General features: G+C 50.0%; 7 protein-coding genes across 7 annotated transcripts; 2 read left to right on the forward strand and 5 right to left on the reverse strand.

Annotated features, from left to right (window-relative positions):
* Positions 1-514: 514 nt before the first annotated feature.
* V8C40DRAFT_242708 (SDR family NAD(P)-dependent oxidoreductase) lies at positions 515-1,793 on the reverse strand. The gene has a single exon (XM_083215270.1). The coding sequence runs from the start codon at positions 1,543-1,545 to the stop codon at positions 763-765; it is 783 nt and encodes a 260-aa protein (XP_083074214.1). The 5' UTR covers positions 1,546-1,793; the 3' UTR covers positions 515-762.
* On the reverse strand, positions 1,794-2,711 carry V8C40DRAFT_242710 (uncharacterized protein). The gene has a single exon (XM_083215271.1). The coding sequence runs from the start codon at positions 2,602-2,604 to the stop codon at positions 2,074-2,076; it is 531 nt and encodes a 176-aa protein (XP_083074215.1). The 5' UTR covers positions 2,605-2,711; the 3' UTR covers positions 1,794-2,073.
* A 6,507-nt stretch (positions 2,712-9,218) lies between these two features.
* Positions 9,219-11,837, forward strand: V8C40DRAFT_204038 (kinase-like domain-containing protein). The gene is made up of 7 exons (XM_083212024.1): positions 9,219-9,411; positions 9,553-9,675; positions 9,774-9,885; positions 9,953-10,157; positions 10,220-10,375; positions 10,472-10,923; positions 10,983-11,837. The coding sequence occupies exons 1-7, from the start codon at positions 9,369-9,371 to the stop codon at positions 11,443-11,445; spliced, it is 1,554 nt and encodes a 517-aa protein (XP_083074216.1). The 5' UTR covers positions 9,219-9,368; the 3' UTR covers positions 11,446-11,837.
* A 1,827-nt stretch (positions 11,838-13,664) lies between these two features.
* On the reverse strand, positions 13,665-16,765 carry V8C40DRAFT_242718 (bZIP transcription factor). The gene is made up of 3 exons (XM_083215272.1): positions 15,685-16,765; positions 14,569-15,614; positions 13,665-14,510 (listed from the first exon to the last, which is right to left on the reverse strand). Exons 1-3 carry the CDS (start codon positions 16,159-16,161, stop codon positions 14,276-14,278), a joined length of 1,758 nt encoding a protein of 585 aa, XP_083074217.1. The 5' UTR covers positions 16,162-16,765; the 3' UTR covers positions 13,665-14,275.
* A 1,953-nt stretch (positions 16,766-18,718) lies between these two features.
* V8C40DRAFT_242723 (glucose-repressible protein Grg1) lies at positions 18,719-19,212 on the reverse strand. Its single transcript, XM_083215273.1, has 2 exons — positions 18,999-19,212; positions 18,719-18,939 (listed from the first exon to the last, which is right to left on the reverse strand). Exons 1-2 carry the CDS (start codon positions 19,118-19,120, stop codon positions 18,843-18,845), a joined length of 219 nt encoding a protein of 72 aa, XP_083074218.1. The 5' UTR covers positions 19,121-19,212; the 3' UTR covers positions 18,719-18,842.
* A 1,597-nt stretch (positions 19,213-20,809) lies between these two features.
* On the forward strand, positions 20,810-22,732 carry V8C40DRAFT_204156 (BSD domain-containing protein). The gene is made up of 3 exons (XM_083212025.1): positions 20,810-21,349; positions 21,411-22,131; positions 22,224-22,732. Exons 1-3 carry the CDS (start codon positions 21,164-21,166, stop codon positions 22,628-22,630), a joined length of 1,314 nt encoding a protein of 437 aa, XP_083074219.1. The 5' UTR covers positions 20,810-21,163; the 3' UTR covers positions 22,631-22,732.
* A 102-nt stretch (positions 22,733-22,834) lies between these two features.
* Positions 22,835-23,535, reverse strand: V8C40DRAFT_264921 (Pre-rRNA-processing protein TSR2-domain-containing protein; the record flags this gene model as incomplete). Its single annotated transcript, XM_083219583.1, has 2 exons — positions 22,835-23,433; positions 23,499-23,535. The coding sequence occupies 2 exons, from the start codon at positions 23,533-23,535 to the stop codon at positions 22,835-22,837; spliced, it is 636 nt and encodes a 211-aa protein (XP_083074220.1).
* Positions 23,536-23,562: the final 27 nt, after the last annotated feature.

A 23,562-nucleotide genomic window follows, 5' to 3' on the forward strand; every position in this document is an offset into this window, starting at 1 on the left:
CAGCAGAACGCTCGGACTATTGAGAGAGCAACGCGTGTTCTATGCCAGTATAAACATGATCCGTTTTGGCGGAGGACGATTGCCGATGAAGCGTGGCAGTTTGTGGAAGTAGGAGTTGATCAATTCCTTTCGAAGCGTCACGAAGTGTCTAAAGGGCTTTCAGTGACAGGGCACCCCATAGATTTTGGGACGTAATACTCTCCACTACCTTTCTTTGAGAGCGGGCGATGTTTCTCATAAGCTATTACACAACATTTATGGGCTTCACAGGGACCAACATAGGAAAACTCTCAGAAGGAAGCGGTTATCTTCAACCATTCCAACATCAAGCCATCCTCGTACGACTCATTGGACAAGGTAGAATTGAGCTACTCCTTCTACACCACATAAAAGCTGATATGCACAAGGACAACATCGATAAGAATGTACTAATGGGCCAATACAAGCTATTGGAGCAGAAAGTCAACAACATTCGTATACGCCAGCCATAGATGAGGTGATTAAACAGGCAGCAGTAGCAATAGAGAGGTATATAGATGTTGTACGTTCAGCTGACAAGACGTAGAAGCTCTCGACTATGAAATTTGTTAGTAATGACTACTTTATTTCTATGTGTTTTGTGGCACTATCCAACTCTATCTTCGTAGTATCATGAAAGCCAAATCTTCTTATACATGCCGTATCAGTGTTTCAATAATCAGCATAGCGTCTGAAAACTGACTTTGTGTTTACTTACACAACGAGGCATTCAAAAGCCACATATCATGTCCATCCACCATCGATCCTCATGCTCTGGTTCGTCACCGCAGCACTATCATCTGCAATCAACCACATGGCCATCCTCGCCACCTCCACCGGCTCAATCAGCCTCTTGATCGCCTGACTGCCCAGAACCTTGGCCTCGTACTCGGGCGTCATGACCACCGTCCTCTCCCTCTCCGTCGCAATAGATCCCGGCATGATACTATTCACCCTGATACCCTGCGGTCCAAACTCATGTGCCAGCGTTCTCGTCAGTCCCACAACGGCGGCCTTGCTCGTCGTGTAGCCCGCCTGACCCGTCGCAGAAACGAGCCAGTTGATGCTCCCCATGTTAATCACCGAAGCGTTTCCGGCAGCAAGGAGAAGCCCCGGCAGCAAGGCCTGGGTCAGGAAGAACTGGTGCCGCAGGTTCACAGCGACGCTCTCATCCCACCACTCGGTCGTGATTTCCTGCGTGGGCTTCACCATTGCCCTCGCAGCACTGTTTATGAGTCCATCGATCCTGGGATGATCTTTCAGGATCTTGGCCGCCGTGGGTTTGAGCTCCTCGTCAATCTTGATGACATCGCAGTGGTAGTATATGGGCTTGTGTTTGACGCCCTGATCAGACACCTTTCGGACCAAAGCAGCGGCAAGCTCGTCCTCGACATCGAAGAATATGACTTGAGAGCCCTGCAGGGAGAACTGCTCGACCATTTCCGCGGCGATGCCTTGCGCACCGCCTGTGATGACGACGGTGCGGTCGACGAGGCTGGGATAAACGGCGAACTTGGCCTGAGCCATGGTGGCGTTTCTCTGCCCTTTTGCTTATTTAGGTACTTCCGAACTGTCTTGTCTTAATCTTGGTGTTTTTCTCTACTTGGGCTGTTGAGATTTGAGTTGTGAAACAAAGAGAGCGGTTTTATATAAATTGTCGATCGGATGATTACGATCGATTACATGTAATCGAATCGTACCCCGCCTTCAGCTCTTCGGTCTGTCGTGTCCCGAGCTAATAGGGCGTGTGTAACGTTACTGGGTTTCCCCAGATGTGGCTGTTCCAAACGACTCTCAAAAAGCTTCAAGAGCATTATATAATATTGATATTTTTAGTTGTTCCTTGTTTGACTCGATTGTCTGTTTTAATCTATGCAACATGAAGTTACTAAGTGATGTTGTTGAGCTGGGTTATTGCCTTTGATACACATCTCAAAGGTTCCAGAATAGGATATATGTACCCTGATAAACCCAAAAAATACCTGATGATGATTCCAACTCATATAGTAACTGCCATATATCCATTGGAGCCCCTATGCAGCATATACACCCTCTTCAGGCTTTCCCAGGTGTCTTCCCTTTCTTCGGCGGGCTCCCACCACCACTCCTCCCTCCCTTCCTCGTCTCCTTGCCCGGTCCCGTATCATGCGCCTGCTTTCCCTCTCCCATCGGCTTGTTAAACTCTTGATTCGCGCCGCTTGCATTCAAAGGGTTCGTCTCATTGCCGCGGCCCGCTGTCTCCATCTCCGACTCCGGCGTCGGCTTCGTCTTGGACGGGTCAAAGGCAGCGTCCTTTTGCGCCGCGACATCGTCATCTCTACCCGATCTCGTGCCATTGTTGGATTGAGGTTTGAGGGATTGGCGGTCTTGGGAGTCTTTGTATGGAAGTCGAAGTGCGGCGGAGGTGTGATACAGTCGCGGGACGGCTGTCATGCATCGCCGCGAAGTCTGAGCGAGGTTACGAATGCTGGATGCCATGATAAATATGATTGATGGTTTTAATTTTGATGTTTCTTGCAAAACGGGTTCAATTGGGCTTTTTTTCCTGTTATATTTATTTCTGATTGCAGAAATACTTGAGGTCATTGTGACGCTTCGTGAAGCTCGTCAACAGCCATGTATGTTGACGTCATCACGTTTCCACGCAGCACTAAGGTGATGCTTTTAAACGGGCTCAACAAGGTGAATTCACGTTGTAATGAGCTGGCGATCATTAACTAAATTTAATTGTCTTTTTAACTTTAAACAAGGCTACTGTACATTGAGACAACATGCGAGGTAGTAATCGTAGTGGGGTAGTTGTCTCAGTCTGTTGCTTCGCGTGTCTTGTGTTCGCTTGTCGCTTATAGATGCCCGGTTTAGATTCAATGGAGCAAGTAAATACATAGATAGCCTCACATCGGTTCATCCAGCAAATCCATTGATTATATTCATCGCTTCTTGTCACCTTCAGATGCTCATGATAACTGGAGTTAACACTGATGGCAAAACCACTTGAGCTTATAACACACAACTTCTCTAGAAAACAGCAGCAAAAGCATATCCATTCTAATTACATGTAGATTGGAGTGACTAAACCCAACATAAGAAACTCACCACATCTAATAACAAGTCGCTTAGTTTACCATGAACAAAGAGACATAACCGGATGATCAATTTGTTGTGAAACTTTTCCTCAAGTCATACACAGACACTATCGTCAATGTTTCTCCTTTCTTTCCTTTACGAGTAATCACAAGCACGGTCCATGTAGCATTTTCCTAGTGCTCACGTCGCTTCCTCTCAAGCATCACCATCACGCGCGCGCACTGCAAACAATCGAAACGAAACGGCAGCACAGGACCGTCAGTCTACGGAGCTCCCGTAATGGGAAAGGGGCTTCTTCGGAGGTGCCGCCGGTAGAGCAGAAACAAACAAGTTTGCTTCTGTATGTGCACTGCATGCTATGGGGTCCTGCATGCCCATGTTGTACGACCAGTAATATGATGGCCGTGAGCGAACAGACCGCTAAAACATCCGGGCGATTTCGACATCGGAAACATTTGGCCCACTCAATTTTCGAGACGACGCACATGTTTTGGTAAGGCAGGGACGTGCTTGGGAATCAAAACGAGAGGCTGAATCATTCGCTTGGGGGGAGATATGAAGGGTAATCATGCATTTCTCTCGATTACGACAACAAGATGAGATGTTCTAAAAACAGGGTGCCGCATCTTACAGTGCTTGAGCCCGTGCCTAAACTTCGCAGTTGGAAAATGCAGGACCAGTGTGGTAAGCATGGATGGTTGAATCTCTATGCAAGGAGAACATCAGTGCCGCGGACCGCCTTCTGTTCTCCAAGTTAGGTATTCTAACTAGTTACTTGGTAATGAGTAAGTCATCGCTTAAACGAGACCAGTTGGTCGTTCAAAGGCTGGAATTAGTCGAATCCGGCTGCATTGAGACCGTTTATGTGACCGAGCATACAGGTTAACTCAATGGGAATTGTTGCTATCAGGCCACCTCCATGACTAACATGATATGTATACCGCTCCATATTCGATAATGCAAGAGTATGATATATCTGTTTCTTTGACTTGGTTATTGAAGCAACATGCAATTGCATGTTGATACTGGCAATTAGATACGTGTTAGCATCATCCCGCTCCTAACATAGGTTAACCAACAAGAACCATTCGATGAGATAGGAAAACGGCTCTTTCCCAATATGGCCAGATAACAGACAAGGAGGTGACTTCGTAGTGGGCTAGAGGTGAATATGTATGATGGGCTGGTATTTCCCTTTGTAGGGCTAATGTTGCTCAAGCTTTGAACACTCCTTTATTCCTTGCCTTCATTCTACATTTTTTTGAGGAGGTTGTACTTGTTCTTTACGCCCGTTGCAATCTTGCTAAGTTCGTCCACGAACAGTCAATTGATAGTGTCATGTGCCATGGAACTTTGTGTGCCCCAACAAGTCATCACAGATTTCCCTAGATACATGTACACTCAAGTACAAAGATCTATGGCAGCTGCTCGGCACCAGTAATAATCAAGACACGTCTACCAGTAATAAGAGCCGAATGCCGGCAGTGGCAATAACAGTAATAATGTATGTTGCAGATCCTATTATATCTCTTGCAACTCCGTTATAACTGGGGAAATAGGGGGCCAGATCGGCTTCTGAGCTAGTCACGGCATATGAAGCACCGGCCAGGAGAGTCCATATACGATTTCCACTTATATATAGAATACTCCGCAGGCATACATGGTTTAAATACTACAAAGAGGTAGCATTGAACGGTATATACAGTACTGGGTCCGCTCAACATATCCGAAGTATGGAGACATTGGGGTCCCTCCTGGCGTCGTTGCCCCTGTCAAGATGGTATCATTGCAACCCCAGATGGGCAACTTATTGCTAGGCATATGCATTTATTTTGTCTACGATGAGACGCGATCAAATGGCACCAAGTATGATTCATGTCACGCTTTTGTTCCATCTTTGTCTCTTACTCCAACCTCTTGCTGATTGACCGTGTCCTTTCTGCAAGCAACTTCCTAGACCGCTGAGCCTGACGCGGTCAAGCCAACGAAGCGGCGGTACATGTTGTCTGGATGCGACGTAGCGACGGCTGCGTGGGTTGACGCACGACAAGTTTCCTCAACCAGCCAGAGCGAGTCCCAGTCAAATCGACATAATTACTCGACAATGGGCTTGGGAGTGCTAGAGCATGAGTAATGGATTATGGTACCTAGACTAGATTTCAGCTTCGGAAACCGGCTTAGAGTGGCCCGGCATCACAACGACGCGGGGGAACAATAATAATCTTGCAGGAGGCTAGAGCAAAGCAAGCACATGAAGCAAACCTAGGGCTACTAAGCTCACTGCTGCCTGTATCAATCCCATGTCCGCGACCAGATTACAGTGACAGTTTGGGGGCTCAGATACAGTAGCTGCTGCAAGTGCTCCGTACACAAGCTCGACCTGCAAGGGACATTGCGATTTTCCAGCGCAGTCCGGCGCAAACCAACGCCCAAGGGCAGCACCTAGTGTGGCGCGGCGTCTGTGAGAGTCGTCTCGTGACGCTCCAGATAGCGGCGAGTTTGCAACTGGGGATCGGCGCGACACGTGGGCTAGCAGGGATGCGAAGCAGAAGAAACGCCAGCTATAAACTGAAGAGCTGATGATTTGGTGTCTGGACCGAGGAAATAGTCCGGATAAAAGGGCTCCATGCAATGAATGAATGGGGAAGAGCGAAAGCTGATATGACTGATCAGTTAAAAAGTGGCTGGCCAGCTACTAGCACTGTGTGTAAGGTAGTCGGGGCTTTTGATGCAGTAATCTGATGCAGTAATATCGAATTGAACGAATAAGGGTGAAAGCACCAACATTTTTGGCTTGGAGGCAAATCAAATCAGCTGCAAGCATCCGCGCAAGGCGAAGGATCGTCTCAATTTAGACTTTTTGCCAGGCCATCCTGTCGCCGCGGCCAAGATTGAACTTGGCAAAACGCCGCTCGCCGCTCTTTGCAGCGCGCGCTGGGGAGTTTCTGTAAAATGCCCAGGTTCAGCTCATGACGAGGACGATTGATTGGCCGTGTCGTTTGCAGCTGCACAGTGCAATTGAGCCGCACGTGCTTGTTGTCGCACAGGTTTATTCAGCAATTGACAGAAGAATCGGATGTTGGATCGATGGGCAATTTACCTCTGACACGGTGGCCGAAACAGTGCAGCTCCAGCTCCAGCTCCCTGCATATGCATTTACTATTTGATGAGGATTGAGGTGTGGGCATCTGCATCTGCACCTGCACCGGCCGTCTGGTTCGCCAATTCAACAGACTACCATCCTTCTGTCTACTGTATTGATCCTTCTACTCCGTATCCATCCATCCATTCAATCATTCATCCATCAATCCATTGTTCAAACGATACCCACGGTTAGTCCCTCCTTCAGCTCACCACGTGTCGCGGCCCATCACCACCAAAGAAAAAAGCCAGCTAGGTTCCTCTTGGTCATCTCCTCCGAGCAGCCGTCTTATCTAGCCAGCTCTGCCTACTTGCACTTGAGCTAGATGGGCACCACGAGCTGCTGCTAGCCGGTCACTAATGCCTTCGCTTGGCGATTTGGAGCCCCCCGGCCGCGAACAATCCAGCGTTGGTCAGCTCTGAATCCGCCGCCGGACTCGCCGACCAGGCGGCTGTTCTGTTCTGTTTGACACTCCCCACAGTGCCAGAGCGGCTGGTACGGGAGTGCGTTGATAATATCGTACATGTACCAATGGATGGACGACATGGCGAAAGGGCCGGGCTCGCAATAGTGGCAGAGCGTGAAACCCGGCTACTGATTGATGCTCATTGCCTTATTGACTCCATGTCGTTATCTTGTGCTATACCAATCCACGGTAGCCTCTCCAAGTACGAGATAGTATCGGCTATGCGGATCCCGTGTGCGAGTATAGCAGGTACTCGTTGACATTGATGTTTTCCGGAGTCTTTCTCCCTTTCTCTCCTTTTCCATCTCCTCATACCCATATCCCGATTCTTAGCGGGTGGCAACTTGACGGCATCAGGTTTCTGGGGCAAAAAAAAGCCAAGCAAAAAAGGAACATGCAAAGAGTCCAAGTGTCAGCTTCCAAATGCCATTCCAGAAAGTCCCGGCCGCTCCATGGCCAGCTTTGACAACGTGGTACGCGCAGTAGTTCGTCTCCACCACACCAACCGCAATCCACGCCTCGGAGCAAAAAAAGACAGTGAATTTGGCTATTGAGTGGCCAGAATCATTCATTGAATAGACTGGGTCCCGCGGCGGCATCGAATCACGGCTGGCCAGTCGCATACATTTGCTACACACCCAAAAGGCACGCGCTGCGAGTTGAGTTATTGTTGGAGTCGCATCGATGCAACACCACGCACACAACGGAGCGTAGGTACCGGTAATTACATGTGCACTTGATGGATGTTGGTGTTGCTGATACGAGCTGCAAGTCCGAGTAAGACTCACGTCGACGGAGCCCAGACCGTCTCCCGTGCGATGGTGGTATCTATCGCCGTCAGCCAATATACTACATGTATGTACTCCGTAGCCCAAGTCGAGAGATGCATCAAATGAGATGGATATTGATGCAGGAGGTGTCGCTGCAGGAGTACTGGAATAATATTGGAACATCCAATGTGCTGCTAGTGGCACTGCTACTGCTACCCCATCTTTGGAGCACAGCCAACAAGGTGAGCCCACGCATCGCATCCCGTCATGCAGGTGAGCTTGCGATGGATGAATCGGGCAACATAACACGAACAAAACACCAGCAGAATCACACTCTCACCGGCCGGTTTCGACTCGTGTGCCTCGTTTCCTATCGCAACAGCGCCTTTGTGTGCTCCGTACTTGTAGTGACCCCTTGCTCTACGGCTTCTGTGTGGTCCATCTCGTCGAGAAGCTGGTCATGGATGCGACACACCGCTAGTATGAACCCTTCTGTGCGACTCTTGACGACTCCGTACGACTCCATATCTGCACCATCCAATCCACTGGCAGGGTTCGACAGAGCAAGTGCCGTTGACTTGCCATGCATGCCATGTCTGTCTATCTATCATTTTTTATCCATTTAGGCTAGGATTTGGGACATTGTCCTCTTCACTATGCTATCGATGGATTGCTATCACTTGTATACTCGTACGGAGCACTATCTCTCTCTCTCCAGCTCGTCTTTGCGTCATCCCGGAGCCCATGCCTTTTGCAGGTTGGTATCAAAGCAATGGCTCCAGTTTATTGACTCGAGTCCTCTGCTTCTCTCAGCTGTGTGTATTGCGAGTATTAGCAGTAGTAGTACATACCCCGTACCCACCGCTTTATTGTTATTGATCCATCCATTGTGAGGTCCAGTACTGTACACCAGATCAACGCATCCGGAGTCTGTCTCACTCCCACGATGCATCAATCTGCAATACAACACACGAATCTCAGCCAGCACCAAATCAAGCCCGCGTCCGTCACGACTAACATGGAATCTTCTCCTGCTGTGTTTCCCTGAAACCAGGCCCTGTAACTTCATGTGCCGGACTCACACAAGCACACCGGAGGCATTGAATTCGCGCCCACTCTTGGGAACGGGTCCCTGCACCGCACCACTGCAGGTCTCTAGCTGGCACAGGCTGGCACAGACACTAAAAGGCGCTGAAGCTGCCCACTGCATTGCCGCCACGGCCGCGCTCAGTCGCTCCTCTACCGGCGCACATCTCCACTAATACAGGGCGCCCTCGCCCGCTAACCTCCCCCCCGTTCCATCAAATCTCCCGCATCTTTTTCAGTGCACTGGCTAGTCTGGGGCGAGCATTGATCATCGCCCTCTACCACCTATCCTTGCAAGCTTCGCTCCTCTCCTCGACCAGGCCTTTTCTTCCTCTTACGCATCCTCCACGCTTTCATCCTCTTTCGTCTCGTCTTATTCCCAACCCGCGACGGTCCTTTCTTCATCCATACCTGTCCTGTCGAGAGCAATCGTCGACGGCTTCATCGACTCTCACCATCCTCCAGTACGGTTGCAAACAGCGGGACAACGCTCCGTAATACCCCAACTCAGATACGAGCCAGCATTGGGTCCCAGAACTCCAACGGTCGAGCTCGCCATCAGAATTCGGTCAATTCGCCGCCTATCCACATCTGCTAGCCCGCCCATTTGCGACCAGACTCGACCTCCATACCTCTTACTCCTAAATTCCCCCCCACCGGCCTGCCGATTCCTCGGCCACCGCAGAAAAGAACAGCGACCCGAGCAGACAAACTGCCATTTCCCACAGCATGAGCCTTTGCCGTCGTTGAACGATCCAGCTGCAACTTTGTCCCTCCAATCCTCCCCCAGGCCTTCATCATGGGCAACGGTCAGGGAAAGCCCGTCGACCTGACTGGCGAAAGTACGTGCAAAACCCCCGAGCGAATCATTGCCTACAGCATCCCTCCCTCCCTCTTCCCCCCTCCCACGTGTCTGGCGCGTGGTGCAGCGACGAGGGCTGCATTCTTGTCATTTCTAAGCTGACCTGACCGAAACATCACAGCCAACCTCAACCACTTCCGCTTGCTACGAGTCGTCGGCCGAGGCGCCTTTGGCAAGGTCCGCATCGTCGAGCGCAAAGACACAAACCTGGCGTTTGCGCTGAAATACATTCGCAAAGATGAAGGTCCGTCAAACGAGGATTCATGATGCTCGCTGCACACCCAAGACTGGTGTGCAGCTGCACCGGCACACCAGAAACAGCACGGCTAACATCCCAAACAGTTGTCAAGTCGGAAAGCGTCCGAAACATCATCCGTGAACGGCGAATGCTGGAACACGTTAACCATCCTTTCATCTGTAACTTGCGATACAGCTTTCAGGATATCGAATACATGTGAGCCCCCTCCAACCCACGTCAGACTACCCCTAACCTAGGACGCCATGCTAACGACATCTCCCAGGTATCTCGTCGTCGATCTCATGAGCGGTGGCGATTTGCGATTTCACATCTCCAGAAAGACCTTTACCGAGGAAGCCGTCCGTTTCTGGATAGCTGAATTGGGTTGCGCCCTCCGCTACGTCCATAGCCAGAACATCATCCACAGGGACGTCAAGCCCGACAACGTCCTCCTCGACGCCGAGGGACATGTCCATTTGACCGATTTTGTAAGTTCTATCCAATTTGTGAGATTGCGCGGGCTGATAAGCTGACTGGCCTCCTTGCGTAGAACGTGGCTTCTGACATCGTTCCGGGGCGCATCATGACTAGCAAATCCGGAACCTTGGCTTACCTTGCCCCGGAAGTTTATTCAGGCAAGGGATACGACATTCGTGCGGATTGGTGGTCACTAGGTGTCTTGTTTTACGAGTGCATCTATAACAAGGTATGTTTTTGGTTTTTATGCTTTCGCAGCTCCCGCTCCCGCGATGCAACTCTCCCGATAGCGATTTCGAGAATCTTCGTGGCTAACCAAACCCAGCGACCATTTGAGGGCAACAGTGAAAACTCGCTCAGCCAACAGGTTCAGTTTTCTCAGCCAAAGTATCCTGTTACGCAGCCCCCCGTCTCGTTGACATGTCTGTACGCCATTCGCGCCGCACTCGAGCCGAACCCCAACAATCGACTCGGCTCAACATGGGAGAGCTTCATCTACAACGATTTCTTCAAAACCATCAATTTCGATCTGCTCGAGCAGAAACGCATCGAGCCTATTTTCGTTCCCTCGTCGGACAAGACCAACTTTGACGCAACTTACGACTTGGAGGAGCTGCTGCTCGAAGAGGCCCCTCTTGAAGCTCGCGCGAGACGACAGAAGCCTAGAGAGAGGCTAAAGGAGGATGCCACCGATCAGGAGATTCGCGAAGATGAGCTGTACCGAATGATTGAAACGGATTTCCGTCCGTTTGACTATAACATTGCGGCCTACCAGAAGTAAGTCGAGATGCTCTCCCTTCATCCAAAACGCACAACGGAAGACTGACTTTCTACAGGCTCACGGCCATTCATGGCGAAGACGTCGATCCAGCTGCAATTGCCGCCCAGGCCCTTACGACAGACGAAGCTACGCAGATGAACGAGCCGCCGCCAGAGACCTACCCAGCTCCCCCTGTGGAACCCACCGTCAGCGCCGATGGTCGGATGCCTCCTCAGGGTCAACAGGCTGCCTACCCCGGACAGCCCCAATACGCCCCTCGACCGCCGCCCATGAGCAAACGAGTTACCAGTCCGACAGGCGGAGTGCAGGTGACACTAGATGGCGGAGGCAGCTGGTCAGATCTTGCCCGTCAAGATGCAACGCTTCCCAAGGATGCTGCTACCGCAGCAGAGGCCAAGAACGAAGGATCAGGCGGCATGTTTGGATTCTTGAGAAATAAGAAGGGGAGAAATAACAGCCCCAAGCCCAAAGAGCGTGGCGTGTTGGGCAAGGAGGGAGCCAGAGTGGTCATAAGCTGAAGAGCCAAGACCAAAACTGTGATGGATTTGCGACGACACAACGTCTTTTCCCTCCAAGGATAGCGAGCTGGATGCGATACCCACGAGGAGAATGAGTACGCGATACGGGCTAATGGGTTCACGCGGAGTTAACGGAAGATTGACTGATATTCATACGGCCCGCTTGAAGCGGTGGCCTCGACACCTCCTGGGACGGAATCTACCTCAGCATTGCTTGTCTAGTCGCCATGTCAGGCAGGCGGACGAACACGAACACGATGCCTTTTCCTATTTCTTGGCCGATTTTCGTCCCCATATGAAACATCTCAGAGGCAGACATTTAGAGCACCTCTCCTGTTCCATATCTGACGGCTAGAACGCCTTTTCGATCGTCGATACCCATCTCATTGTACGATATACCTCCCTACCGGAAGGGGATTCACATATGCATGTCCTAACGCTTTCTTTCATCTTTGAACTTCTTTTCTTGGATAGAGAGCAATGTCTTTTTCACCAATTGCTCTAACTCATTTTTATTTCGCTGGCGTTGGTACATTTTTAGACGTGGAACACGGGCAGAAACAGCGGGCGGTTTTTAGCGGGAATATGGATATCTGCATCATCCCCTCGTAGTATCATACTTTCACTCAAAGTACACCATGATGTCGTTTGGAACTCGGCCTAATGTTATAGACAGATGGAGGAAGAGAATTTTTCATGTAGCTGGCCATAATTATGATGCATACATACCAAATACCAAATATATAGTCAAATGAGCATAAAGCAGCGTCTTTCCCCTCCATCATGCTTAGGAATGAAACCGATTTTCTTTACACATTTATGTTAACGAAGGGTGCTTGTGTTATTCTTTCGTGGTGGGCTTTCAGACTCTTGATCTCACCATCCTCCACCGAATCTAGATATTCCAAATGCGGATTAATAGATGATTCCCGTCAGAATCAACAGACGGAATCACGCTTCATGATAACGAACTTGGATCGGTAAATCTCCAATTACTCTAAAGAGGTCAACAGGAAGGGCTAAGCAGAAGCAGAAAGTCGGTTGTCCCAGCTCCAGAAGAGAAGAAGCTCCACACGCTTTGATATTTGCATTTGGCAAAAAGACAATGCCAATGCATATTACGAGATTTTCGGCAGAGCAATGTGATGTTATTGCATATCTTCTTTGCGTTCGATTCTAGCTCTCTCGACACTTGGATGAAGACACATCACTGAGATCTGTGGCATGAGATGTGTTTTTCGTTTCCAGATTTCTGCGAGAAAATGCGAAACCTCCTAGCGAAGAATATATTTCTTCGTATATGCTGTTCAACTGTTTAATAGTAGAACGACAAAAAAAGGTCAGAAAAAGCAAAACCGCAAAATGAATACGTACATATATTCAGTAATATGATCACCTAACCAACTCGTAGGACGCCTATTCAGCCAGCACCCCAACTTTATGACACAAACATAGTAGCATTTACTAGGAAAATGTAGATATAGTAGTAGTTACTAGAGAAATATAGATATAGTAGCAGTTGCTAAAGAAATATAGATATAGTAAGGAAAATATAGATATAGCAGCTACCTACTCCTCTTGAAGGCGTATGGTTTAAACTCGTTGGGTGCTCAAAAATCTTCCCGGTCTCGGTTTTTCTGTCCTCCGCTTACACGAATACTCCTGACGTAAACAATATCCAGTATATTGGACATACGAAAAAAAAAACATGAGCATTTCGCTTTCGAATGCTCAGAAGAGATGTGTATCTTGTTAAGTAAGTCCATTCCAACCACACGATGCCAACCAAGACGTGGCCTTTTTTTTTTTTTTTTGATGAGGTAGTCTCATGATACCCCATGAGTCAACACCACTGACCACTGACGACATCACATCAGACAATTCAGGCAAATCCCAAAAAGAGGGGGCAAAAAGGAAAAAGAAGGGGAAAACTGTCTAAGCTTAAAGGAACACACTGCCTCATTTTCTGATTATTTCGTCCCATGCCCGCACCCTTTTTTTTTTTTTTTGCCGCGCTTCCGGATTTGTTTAATTTGTTCCTGATTATCCAAGCATGACACTACGCTCACTCACACACACACGTTTTGTGATATGTAATGACTCGACGCCAAGTGCGGGTTATTCCGATACTAGCGGCCAAGAGGATTCGTGGTTCATCCAAATGATGCAACTTTGGCAGAAAAATTATCCGACGAGAAAATTGACAGGATGGACGAGCAAGAAAATTGGCATCGATTTCTTTGTTTAGGATATTGGACAGATACATCATCAGGTGCTTAGACCAGACACTCGTAGATTCCAATTCCTGAAATTTCCATTGTGATTTTTCTCTCAGTTAATGTACATACGAAAAAAAAGATCGATCAGAGCGTATCTGCCCCCAAAGAAAACAAGGCAAAACCCAGTTCCTTTCCGTAACTGCCCTCGTGTATGTTCCCATTAAGCAAAACAAAAACGAAGCCGCCCATTTTTCGAAACAAGAGCCAATCGATTCGTTCATGCGAAAGAGTGAAGAGAAAAAACCAAAAATAGATCGATTGATTGCAAAGTGTAGAGCGTAATCATTCATAGTAGAGATACAACAACCAGAGTCCCTAATCGTAAAATCAAAAATAATAATACCAAAATTATGCTTCAAGAATGACGAGTTGTCCTTTCGTCCTATGTCCATCCAATGCTTGAAAAAGCCCGGGGTCACTGGCCTTGGCCATGCCCCTCTGTTTGCTCAAAACGCCGTAAAATCCATGGATTCTTTGTGTCCTCTTTGCACCCGAAAATCGGTTTTTAACGTACACTTGTGCGCCGCTGGAATGCCTGTGATTCTGTTGAATCATGGCATCACCAGATTCGGCTCGGGCTGGCTCTTTTCAAGTGAGATGCCCAGCTTTTCAGCCGAGCAATCAGCCGCCTCTTTGCCCATGTACTTCTTGAGGATGCTGTCGAAATCTCGCTCCGCAACGACTGGTCCACTTCCGGAGCACTTTGCCTTCTTGGTAAGTTCTGAGCACAAGCCATCCAGGTCAAATTCGCCATTCTGAGCCTTGGGGCATGCTTGTAGCCTTTCCCTGAGATAGACATATTAGTATATAAACTACACAAAAACTCATACTCGTGGCGACGTACCAAAGCTGGTTACAGCTCATGTTTGACTTTGTAGTGACATCCTCATCCGCGTTTTGCTTTGCATCGATTTCATCAATGAGGTTGGTCTTCTTCGGCAAATTGGGGCTGGCGGCGATGTTATAAGGAGTGAAGAAATCGGCCTCAAGCGAGTCATTGAACAAGTCGTCAAATGTGTTGTTGGTCATGACGTTTTCCTGGGGCTCGCGGTAATCGCCAAACAATTGCGGGTCAAACTGGCCGCCATTGTTCTGCTGGACGATCCAATCGAAGCTGTTGTTACTGAAATCGAGACCAGAGAACTGAGCAAAGGGCCCTTCTGTGGTAGCCATGGAGGGATGCTCCTCGCCAATTGTGGTGAGGGTATCAACGGGCTTGAAACCCATGGGAGACTGGGTGAATGGCTCGGGGGATGTGCCGCACGACGAGCTCGCGCCGACATTGGAATGGGAAGATGCTGATGGGGAGCTTGTGGTGTTATTCAAGCTGTAGTTGGCCGAGTCGACGCTGGCCCGAGATCCAGTAGCAGCAGAGCTGCTGCTCATAGACGGAGTGTGCATGTTGAACACGCCATTGTTAAACTTTGCGAGATCTTCCTTGAACTGCGCATTTCGTGCCTGCTGTTGGGAGACAACTTTGTCCAAGTTCTGGGTGGCAGCAGGGCTATTGGCCTGTTGGGAACTAGGGCTGATGGGTTGCGACATGGACTTCTGGTGCGACTTGGCAGGGGCAGGGCCAGGCAAGGTTCCAAACTTGGGGAACTCAAACTGGAAGCTCACATCATTGATGTTGTTGATGGCTGCGCTACCAAAGGGCTGGGCACGGGCAGTCGGGACAGATGACTTGGGAGTAGGAATGGAAATCCTCGTCTTGTAGTGGTTGAGCTCCGCAGTGATACGCTCAACTTGAGCACGAAGCATGCTGTTCTCATGGTTGGCGGCTTCCGAAGCCTTCTCCAACTCCTCAACCTTGGTCTCAAGATCCTTGAGATGCTTCTCCTTCCTCTCTCTGAAGGCACGCTGAGCAGCTCGGTTCTGAGCCTTGCGCTTCTGTTGTGGGCTTTGTTAGTGGACAAGGATTCGAAGAATACTTAAAGGGGGGACAAAGATTGGAGCGTACCGAAGTTGGCTCTGAAGTGAGCGGCTTACGGCCAGGCTTCTTGGGGACTTTGTCGGATCCTTCATGCCTCTTGGACTCGTTGCCAGGGCTGGCGTCGTCATCCTCATCATCAGGATGGCTCCTCTTTTCGGGGCTGTCAGTTTCAGTCGAGTCGGACTTGGCACTCATGGCACTGTCCGGAACATCGCCAATCATGCTGGCTTGAGCGGCATCGTTGGCAAATGAAAAATCAAAACTGGAGTCACCAAAGTCGTAGTCGTAGTTGTCGAGGAAGGGGCTTTCCTGGAATGCAGCGCCGTCAAGGCTCTGAAGCGGATTCGTCTTGAAAGAAGTCGGGGACAGCGAGAGGCCCGTCTTTGCATTCGCCTGCTGCTGCTTGTTCGCGTTGAGAGCCGTGAAGAGAAGATTCTGCTGTTGCGGGGTCAAGAAGAAATTCGGTGGCAATGACGAGCCACTTCCAGAACCGGTTGTCGCCATTTCAGCAAGTGTCGAGAGTAGAATTTATCAATAATGGAAGCCAATCTTGACGATATCGCTGCCCTGAGAACAGCAGACAAGAGCGCCGGTCTCTCAGTCTCTCAGCACGGACTTGCTCGGTTCCCTCCACAGCCGCGGGTGGCGGGGAGATTGATTTGAAATGCCAGACGCTAGGGGACCAGAGATCCAGGGGAAAAGAAGTCTCGAGAGCAAAAGATGCGACGATGGGGGATACGAGCAGATAAGAATAGATGAAGAATGGCAAAAAAGGAAATCCCGGATGCACTGCACGTCACGGACAGACGTAGTGGTTATGCCCAGGAGTGTCGTGGTGATGATGTTTGGTTGGTGCAAGAGAATAACGGCTGGGAGGCAAATGAGAACGTTGGTAGCGGCTCTCCAGCGTCGTTCCTTAGCAGCTGTGGGGCAAGCGGATGGCCAGGGAAAGGGAAGACACTGGCTTTTTTTGCTGCCTGAGTCAGAAAATTTCTTCTAGGCGCTTCCGTGCGGCCTGGCAAAGAGGCAGTACTGTATCGTTAACGATAAAACGCTGCGCACTGTGGCATGTAGAAAGAGGGGACAGCGAGCATGTGGTGATGCTGGGGAGACGACTCGACTGATGCTGGACAGGATGAGGATGAGGAATCTTGCCGCATTTGTCAGCGGCAGCGCAGGGCGGGGGCAGCGCAGCAAAAGTCGTCCGGCTCTTCAGCCCTTCCAATAGGGTGTCTGGCTAGCGTGCCGCCGGGCTGCCATTGGCCTGCCATTGGAGCGTTCTCGACGTCCTGCTCGGCCTGACCGCTGTCCGCTCTGCCGCGACGCCTCGGTGTCGGCCCAGAGGCTTGACAGCGCCTGTCGATACCGTGTTCAGCGCACTGTGTCGCCCGGATGGCTTCCCATCAATGGATCTTGCTTACGGAGCATCTGCGACTTGACCCGGCGGCAATATTAAGACGCTTAATGCGTGCTTCGTGCTGCCATTGACGAGCAAACACCAGGCGATATGTTTCCGCAAGTGTTCCGTCCCCTCGTGTTGACTATAACAGCTCGACATCCCTATTTGCATGCGTCCCGACGAGATCCTCTCCTCTCTTTCCCCCTTCTTCCCGTTTTGCTTATTCACCTTCTCCAAGGGACGGCCGTCCGTTAGTGCATGATAGCAACATCGCCTGTCCAGCATGAACCGGGGGATATATGTACATACAGCCGACATGCGAGTACCTGGAGTACCTTGGCTGCGACACATCTCTTGCCGAAACAGGCACTATAGTTGCTGACGACTTCGGTACCTGTCCCGTACTTACGAGTACCCGAATGACCATCGACCGCGAAATACAGTGCTAATCGAGCTGTGTCAGCCTGTGCCCCTTCGGCAATTGTGCTGTGTCCGACCGATATCCCCAGCAATGCCGAAAGCCAGGACTCGACAAGTCACTGTGTCGCCATGTCTCTTTTCTTGTCGAGACCTTTGGCTGCTCCCACCCTCATCCCGATATCCAAGACACAGACAGACATGGCAAAAGGCGTTTCAATCGTCAGCAACCTACTCGATTGCCCAGCGGTCCGTCGCCCGATGAGGTGATTTGCCATCTGATGCAGCTAGTGCTGTGCAAAGGCCAGACCAAGCCAGACTCCCCCAATAACACGAGAGACCCTTTCTCTTCACGCTGCAACGCTTGTCAGACAGCAGGGGCCACTACAGTAGCCATCAAAGAGGACACAGAAGAAGCAGATACACCGCATGCCCGCTCTTGTTAGCCGCGAAAGCCCGCAGTTCCGCAGTTGTATGCTACAATCTCCGGGCGTTGAGTGGGGTTGACGACCAATTAGCGGCTGTCCCGCTTCCGGAAAAAGGACCCTTGGCTTCGTATCCCCGACAATGGAGCACGGAGTAGCATTTCGGATTTTCTCGATAATACGCCCTTGGGCGCATACGAAGCGCAAAGGCATCAATTATTGATGACATGTTGGCCGTATGCGTCACAATGGCTGAGTAGTCGGCGGTCCTAGCTGTCTTTGATGCTACCTAGGATCAAGATCGAGGGGCAATTGAAGCTAGAGGCAAAGTATATCCGAAGGATCACGGAAGAATTCATGCGGCACACTCTTGCCGACGTTCGGCGGTTTTCGTCGAATTCTTACAGTACTCCAAGATTGACTGCGAATGCTACTATTCCCAGCTACCACCACTACCCCGCGGCGAAACAGCCCTACGATTGGCCGGCGAGCTGGATAAGGCTATTGCTCGATTTGAATTTTGGCCAAGCTCGCTGGCTGTTATCAGCAGTCGAGTATTTTCCTATATGGTCGTTAGTGTGCGCAACTAACTCAACCGATACGAAGAATGCGACTAATGGGAGGCGACTTTATGCCCATCCGGACAATCATACGCTGTCGGCAGTTACTCGTTGCATAGCCTAGTGGTTGAGAGATTTAAAACTTGGGCCATCAGCTAGACTTGGGCGTTCATGATGAAACGAGGGGCAGATTCACGACACTATGGTTTGGAGCATTGAACAGATTGCTTCACGACAAACGGAAGTCACAGTATCATCACCAGTGGACACAAAAGAAAGCTTGTGCGAATTCAAATCATCAATTCCTGCCTAAAGAGGCTATATATTCCCTTCGCTCGGATCCGTTTCAACGCCTGTGAAGCAATCGAAGCTTCTTATACCAATCTAGTTGTGCTCAGCCAGCTGCTTGTGAGCCTCGGCCTTGTTGTTGTGGCCAGTCTCGTCGATCTTGTCACCAAGGGCGTCCTTGCCAGCGGACAAACTGCGGATGTGTTAGCGGACCATGAACCTAAGAGTCTCGGAATATTTGCTCCGGCTTACCGAGTGCTCACGTCGACGTTGCTGTCCTTGGCAATCTCCTTGTTGGTCTCCTTGCTGATGCCAGAGGCAGCGCCCTGGACGGACTCAGCGACGTAGTTGACGGCTTGCTTAACGGTCTCCATTGTGAAAGTTGGTTGGTCTCGAAAGAGATTGTAAGTTGTGGTGTAGTTGAGAGTTGAGAGAAGTGTTGTTGAGATGTGTGTGAGAGTGTGATGATGCTAAAAAAATTTCCAGAGACGGGATGTCGACGAGGTTTAAATAAACAACGGCGGAGTCGTTCAGGAACATGTAATCCCCTATGAAACCCGCATTCCGATTCATTCTTGGACATTTCGATGTCATGAAAACGAGTTCCCAGAAGCCATGATCGTCACTTGTCAGGCACAATCGACACTCAATTGGCAGCGGATCCGGTAGTAAGTGGGCCAAAGTTGGGCCACCCACCAATGAGAATGGTAACACCTACGTCATTTCAGCTGCCCCAGGACAAAGCTTAAATCACATGCACTCCACAATTCCCACTCTGGGCGAGCAATGACGCAAAAAACCAAGATGTACAAACCGTCTGGCGATCGCAGCATCTTGGCTTTTGAAGAGGATCGAGTTTTGGCCCTCAAGGCAGCCGGTCGATTCACCGTAAACGATGCGGAGAACATGGAGCTTACTGGGGCAATTTAGCTCAGGCCCTGAATCTAGATCTGATTGGGACCTCTCCACCATGCACTATGACGGCATAGATTCGTCAACGAGCGCCTTGAGAGTGAGCAAATGGCAGAGCAACATGTCGATGAATTGATAGGTAATTGATGTGCGGATGATCTTAGTTGGCACAAATGGCCATGAGAAGCCGTTGTAGGACTTGAGATAACCCAAATGTAGTCGATGCCTTATCTGCCATACACTATCATGTAGCCCATATAGACGTCTTGCTAAAGCCATCACGAATGCAATCTATCTCTGTCCGATCTCAGCGAACCAACGCAACTCTAAACACTGGTTGCATCTCGCAGTCGCGTTAGCCTCGGGACAAGGGAGACAAAAAACTTGGCACAACAACCGCGGTTAGGCAGGGCAGTGGTATAACAGGTTTTGAGGTCATCTAAGCGGATCAATACCCTGAATATCCCTTCTCAGACGTGGCGTAAGACGGCCAGTATCGCTTTCAACTGGCCTTAGCTTATCCGGTAATTGCAATCACGAGACTCGCAGTGTTGAACTTCTACGCCACGACAATTGGCGTGCATCTAAGCTACTTATCTTATCTTGTTGGGAACTGCGGCGCTGCGTACTAGGTACCTGTACGATATTGGGGAGAACAATGTAGAAAGTGGCCGGGTCTGGTATGGGCGTTCTACGCCCTATTCTACGTTTTCAAGTGAACCGCCAGGCAAGCTACAGCATCGAATAGAATATTGTTGCTGTGCTCAACATCAAGCAATAAATCGCCTATGCCTACTGCTTATGTCCTATGCTGCCCCCGTTACTCCATCACGCCATATGTATCCATTCTGGACAACATTGAACTGATGTCACATGCTCAACAGCAGTTAGTAATAAGGTGTTCCACCTCTCAGGCCTCAATCATACCACTTTCATATGGTGAGTGCTTGCATATTTTTTCGGTAAATATTCCCGATTATAGCACCATTTAGCGCTGTTGCTGTATTTCACTTCATCTCTCATTATTACCCCTTTGGTATATAACCAGGCAGGCTAATAGTAGGTCGATAAATGAACAAGCACACTCCCGCTAAATTGATAAGATGGCTACTCCGTTAATCCGTGCACCCGTTGTATATGGTGACTCGATAGATGACATAATAAACAACATTCAATACAGAAAACACCATGTAATTCATATTCGTAGGAAGCTGTTCTGGCAGAAAGTTTGCATTTTGTACCTACCTAGGAACTTACAGGGTAGGACTTCACTGTTCTCATGATGGTTGTATTGGAGTCTCACGTGATTGCAATGCACTCCCCGCCCACCCCCCTCTGCCGCATCCGTTAGCCTCGTGAACCAGCACCAGCTCAGCTGCTGATGTCCATGTTTATCCCTTGAGAACAGATTCCGGAGCTTCGAACCGGAACTTCGACAAGGACAGCGAAACTAAGATATTCGGGTTATTTCTCCACGCCGCGGACGAAGCCGGCGCCTACACATTATGGATCTCGCATACGATCATATCCAGGAGGAAGCCTACAAGATCCCCGAGGAGACTGGAGAGAGCTCCAAGCAGGAAGATGCGCAGACTTCCCTGAACAGTGATATCCAGGAAGCTTACAAGGCATTCTCCGCAAGCCCGTGGGGCGCCAAGATCGGAGGCTTCTTTGGTAATGTAATCAAGCAGGTATGACAACCGGGCTGCCGCCGTATCACCGCTATTCGTGGCTGAGGCTCATCTGCTGCAGGGCGAATCTGTCTACACTCAAGCTTCCAAGGAGTTTGCAGAGGTCGGAGAGGATGCGCAGAAGGGATTCACCAGTCTGCGAGAAGCCGTCGTGAACAGAACCCGATCGCTTTCTCTCACCACCATCATTCCCGACTTGTCCAACGCCGAGGCCGACGATAGCCAGAGGACCCCGACGAATACAACGGCCCCGGAAGCTGGAGATGGCGCTTCTACCCAGGAGTCTGAAACTGTGCTGTCACGCCTAAGGACCGAAGCTGCGAAGCGCTTAAAGGATTTGCAACAGGCTGAGGATGCCGCCGACGAAGCTCTGCTTAGATTCGGAAGCAATATTCGAGACTTTTTGCGAGATGCGATTAGTGTCGCCCCTCCAGATGAATCAACCGAAGGCAGCCAGGTGATGTTTGAGAGTAAAGATGCTCAAGGAAAGCGAGTGATTCATACTTCAAGATTCGAGGCCCAGCTACATGTCATCCACACATCCCCGGAGAGCTTCGCCAAGGACCCATCCGCTACGGAATACGACCAATGGACCAAGGGCTTTGACATTGATGAGCAAACAGATGAAATCAGCGGCGACTTGGCCAAATACCCCGAACTGCGAGCAACTATGGAGAAGCTAGTGCCGGACCAGATTCCTTACGCCGACTTTTGGAAGAGATACTACTTCTTGCGCCATGGTATTGAGACTGCTGAATCACGACGACGTGATCTTCTGAAAGGTAAGCTGATGCTAATCAGATGCTGCTTTTTTTTTGCTTCTTTATACTTGTCCTATCTAATAATCATTTCTTGCTGACACACTCTTTTCTAGCTGCGTCTACTGAAGATGAGGTTGGTTGGGATGATGACTCCGAGGAGGAAGAGGAAGAAGAAGACTCCGAGGAAGACGAAAAGTCCACAAAGCCTACCACAACCGATAAATCTACCGCTGCCGATGCCAAGGGAAAGAAGCCCGAGTCTATTGCTTCATCAACCACGATCCAGGACAAAGACACGAAGCCTGCTGAATCCAGGAAATCCAATGATGAAAAATCCGAGGCGGAGACTGATGCTAGCTACGATGTTGTTGGAGCGGCTTCAGGAAAGACGAGCCAGCTACCTAGCCAGACACCAAACAGCCCAAAGGAGCCCAAGAAGAAGGGGGAGAAGCATGATAGTGACGACAGCGACGATGATAGCGAAGGCGACGATGACGACAGTGACGAGGACTGGGAATAAGCTTGTCCCACGTTTGCTCTGTGCGTCTGCGGGTATAATTTGTTTCTTAGAGCTTGGGCGGTTTGGCGTTTGGAATTGCTATCGCCTCTTCGGCAAGTCGAGTCGTCACGGCGCTGTGTACTTGTGTATCTTGGATCATGCCAATTGGGATATGCTACCCCACGGCGGTAGCTTGCTCCCCTCATGTTTTCTGCTACTCGAGGTCTACCTCTTCTTCTTGGTGACCTTGATGAAGCCGTCCTCGTCAATTTCAGGGGCGGGCTTTTCCTTGACAACAGGTGCCAGGGGTGGCGCCTCGTCCATATCCACATCGCCTTCATTATCTTCATCGTCCTCGCCACTGTCGCCAGACTCCCAGTCGGTATCCTGGTCCTCATCCTCGGCTTTCTTGAACATCTGATCCACCTTGGTACCCTTTCGATTCGCGAATCGCTCGCTCAGCTTCTTGACCTCGTCGTTGAATTCGCCAATGGCGCACTCGGATCGCGCCTTGACAATGGACCTGGCAACTTCAAGACCGGAATCATCATCTGTGTTGACCTCGAACTCGTCAATCATAACTTGTAGCAGCACCGTCTCGACGTCCTCCATATCTGGTTCGTCGGCGGCGCTGGTGGTGTTTGCAGGCGCTCCGGGCTGCGCATCGGTGAATTCAGGAAACAGATCGACGATGGCTCCAGCAAACCAGTCTCGCTTGTCTGCAGAGTCGGGGCCTCCCCAGTTGTTCTGCACCGCGAGGGTCAAGGCCGGCCATAGGTGAAGGGCGCATGCCACTGCTTGTTCGAAGTTGGACTGCCGGAGTGCTGTATTATGCAGAGTTAATAAAGCAATGTCCCAAGGCTTGATTAATGCCTTTGCTCCCACTTACCCGCCGGCGGCAACTGCGCTGCCTCTGTAGATGCCATGATGCTGATGCTGGCCTTGAATGTATT

Source organism: Trichoderma camerunense (assembly GCF_050948025.1).
Source record: "Trichoderma camerunense strain CBS 138272 chromosome Unknown V8C40scaffold_7, whole genome shotgun sequence".
Classification (NCBI taxonomy): domain Eukaryota; kingdom Fungi; phylum Ascomycota; class Sordariomycetes; order Hypocreales; family Hypocreaceae; genus Trichoderma; species Trichoderma camerunense.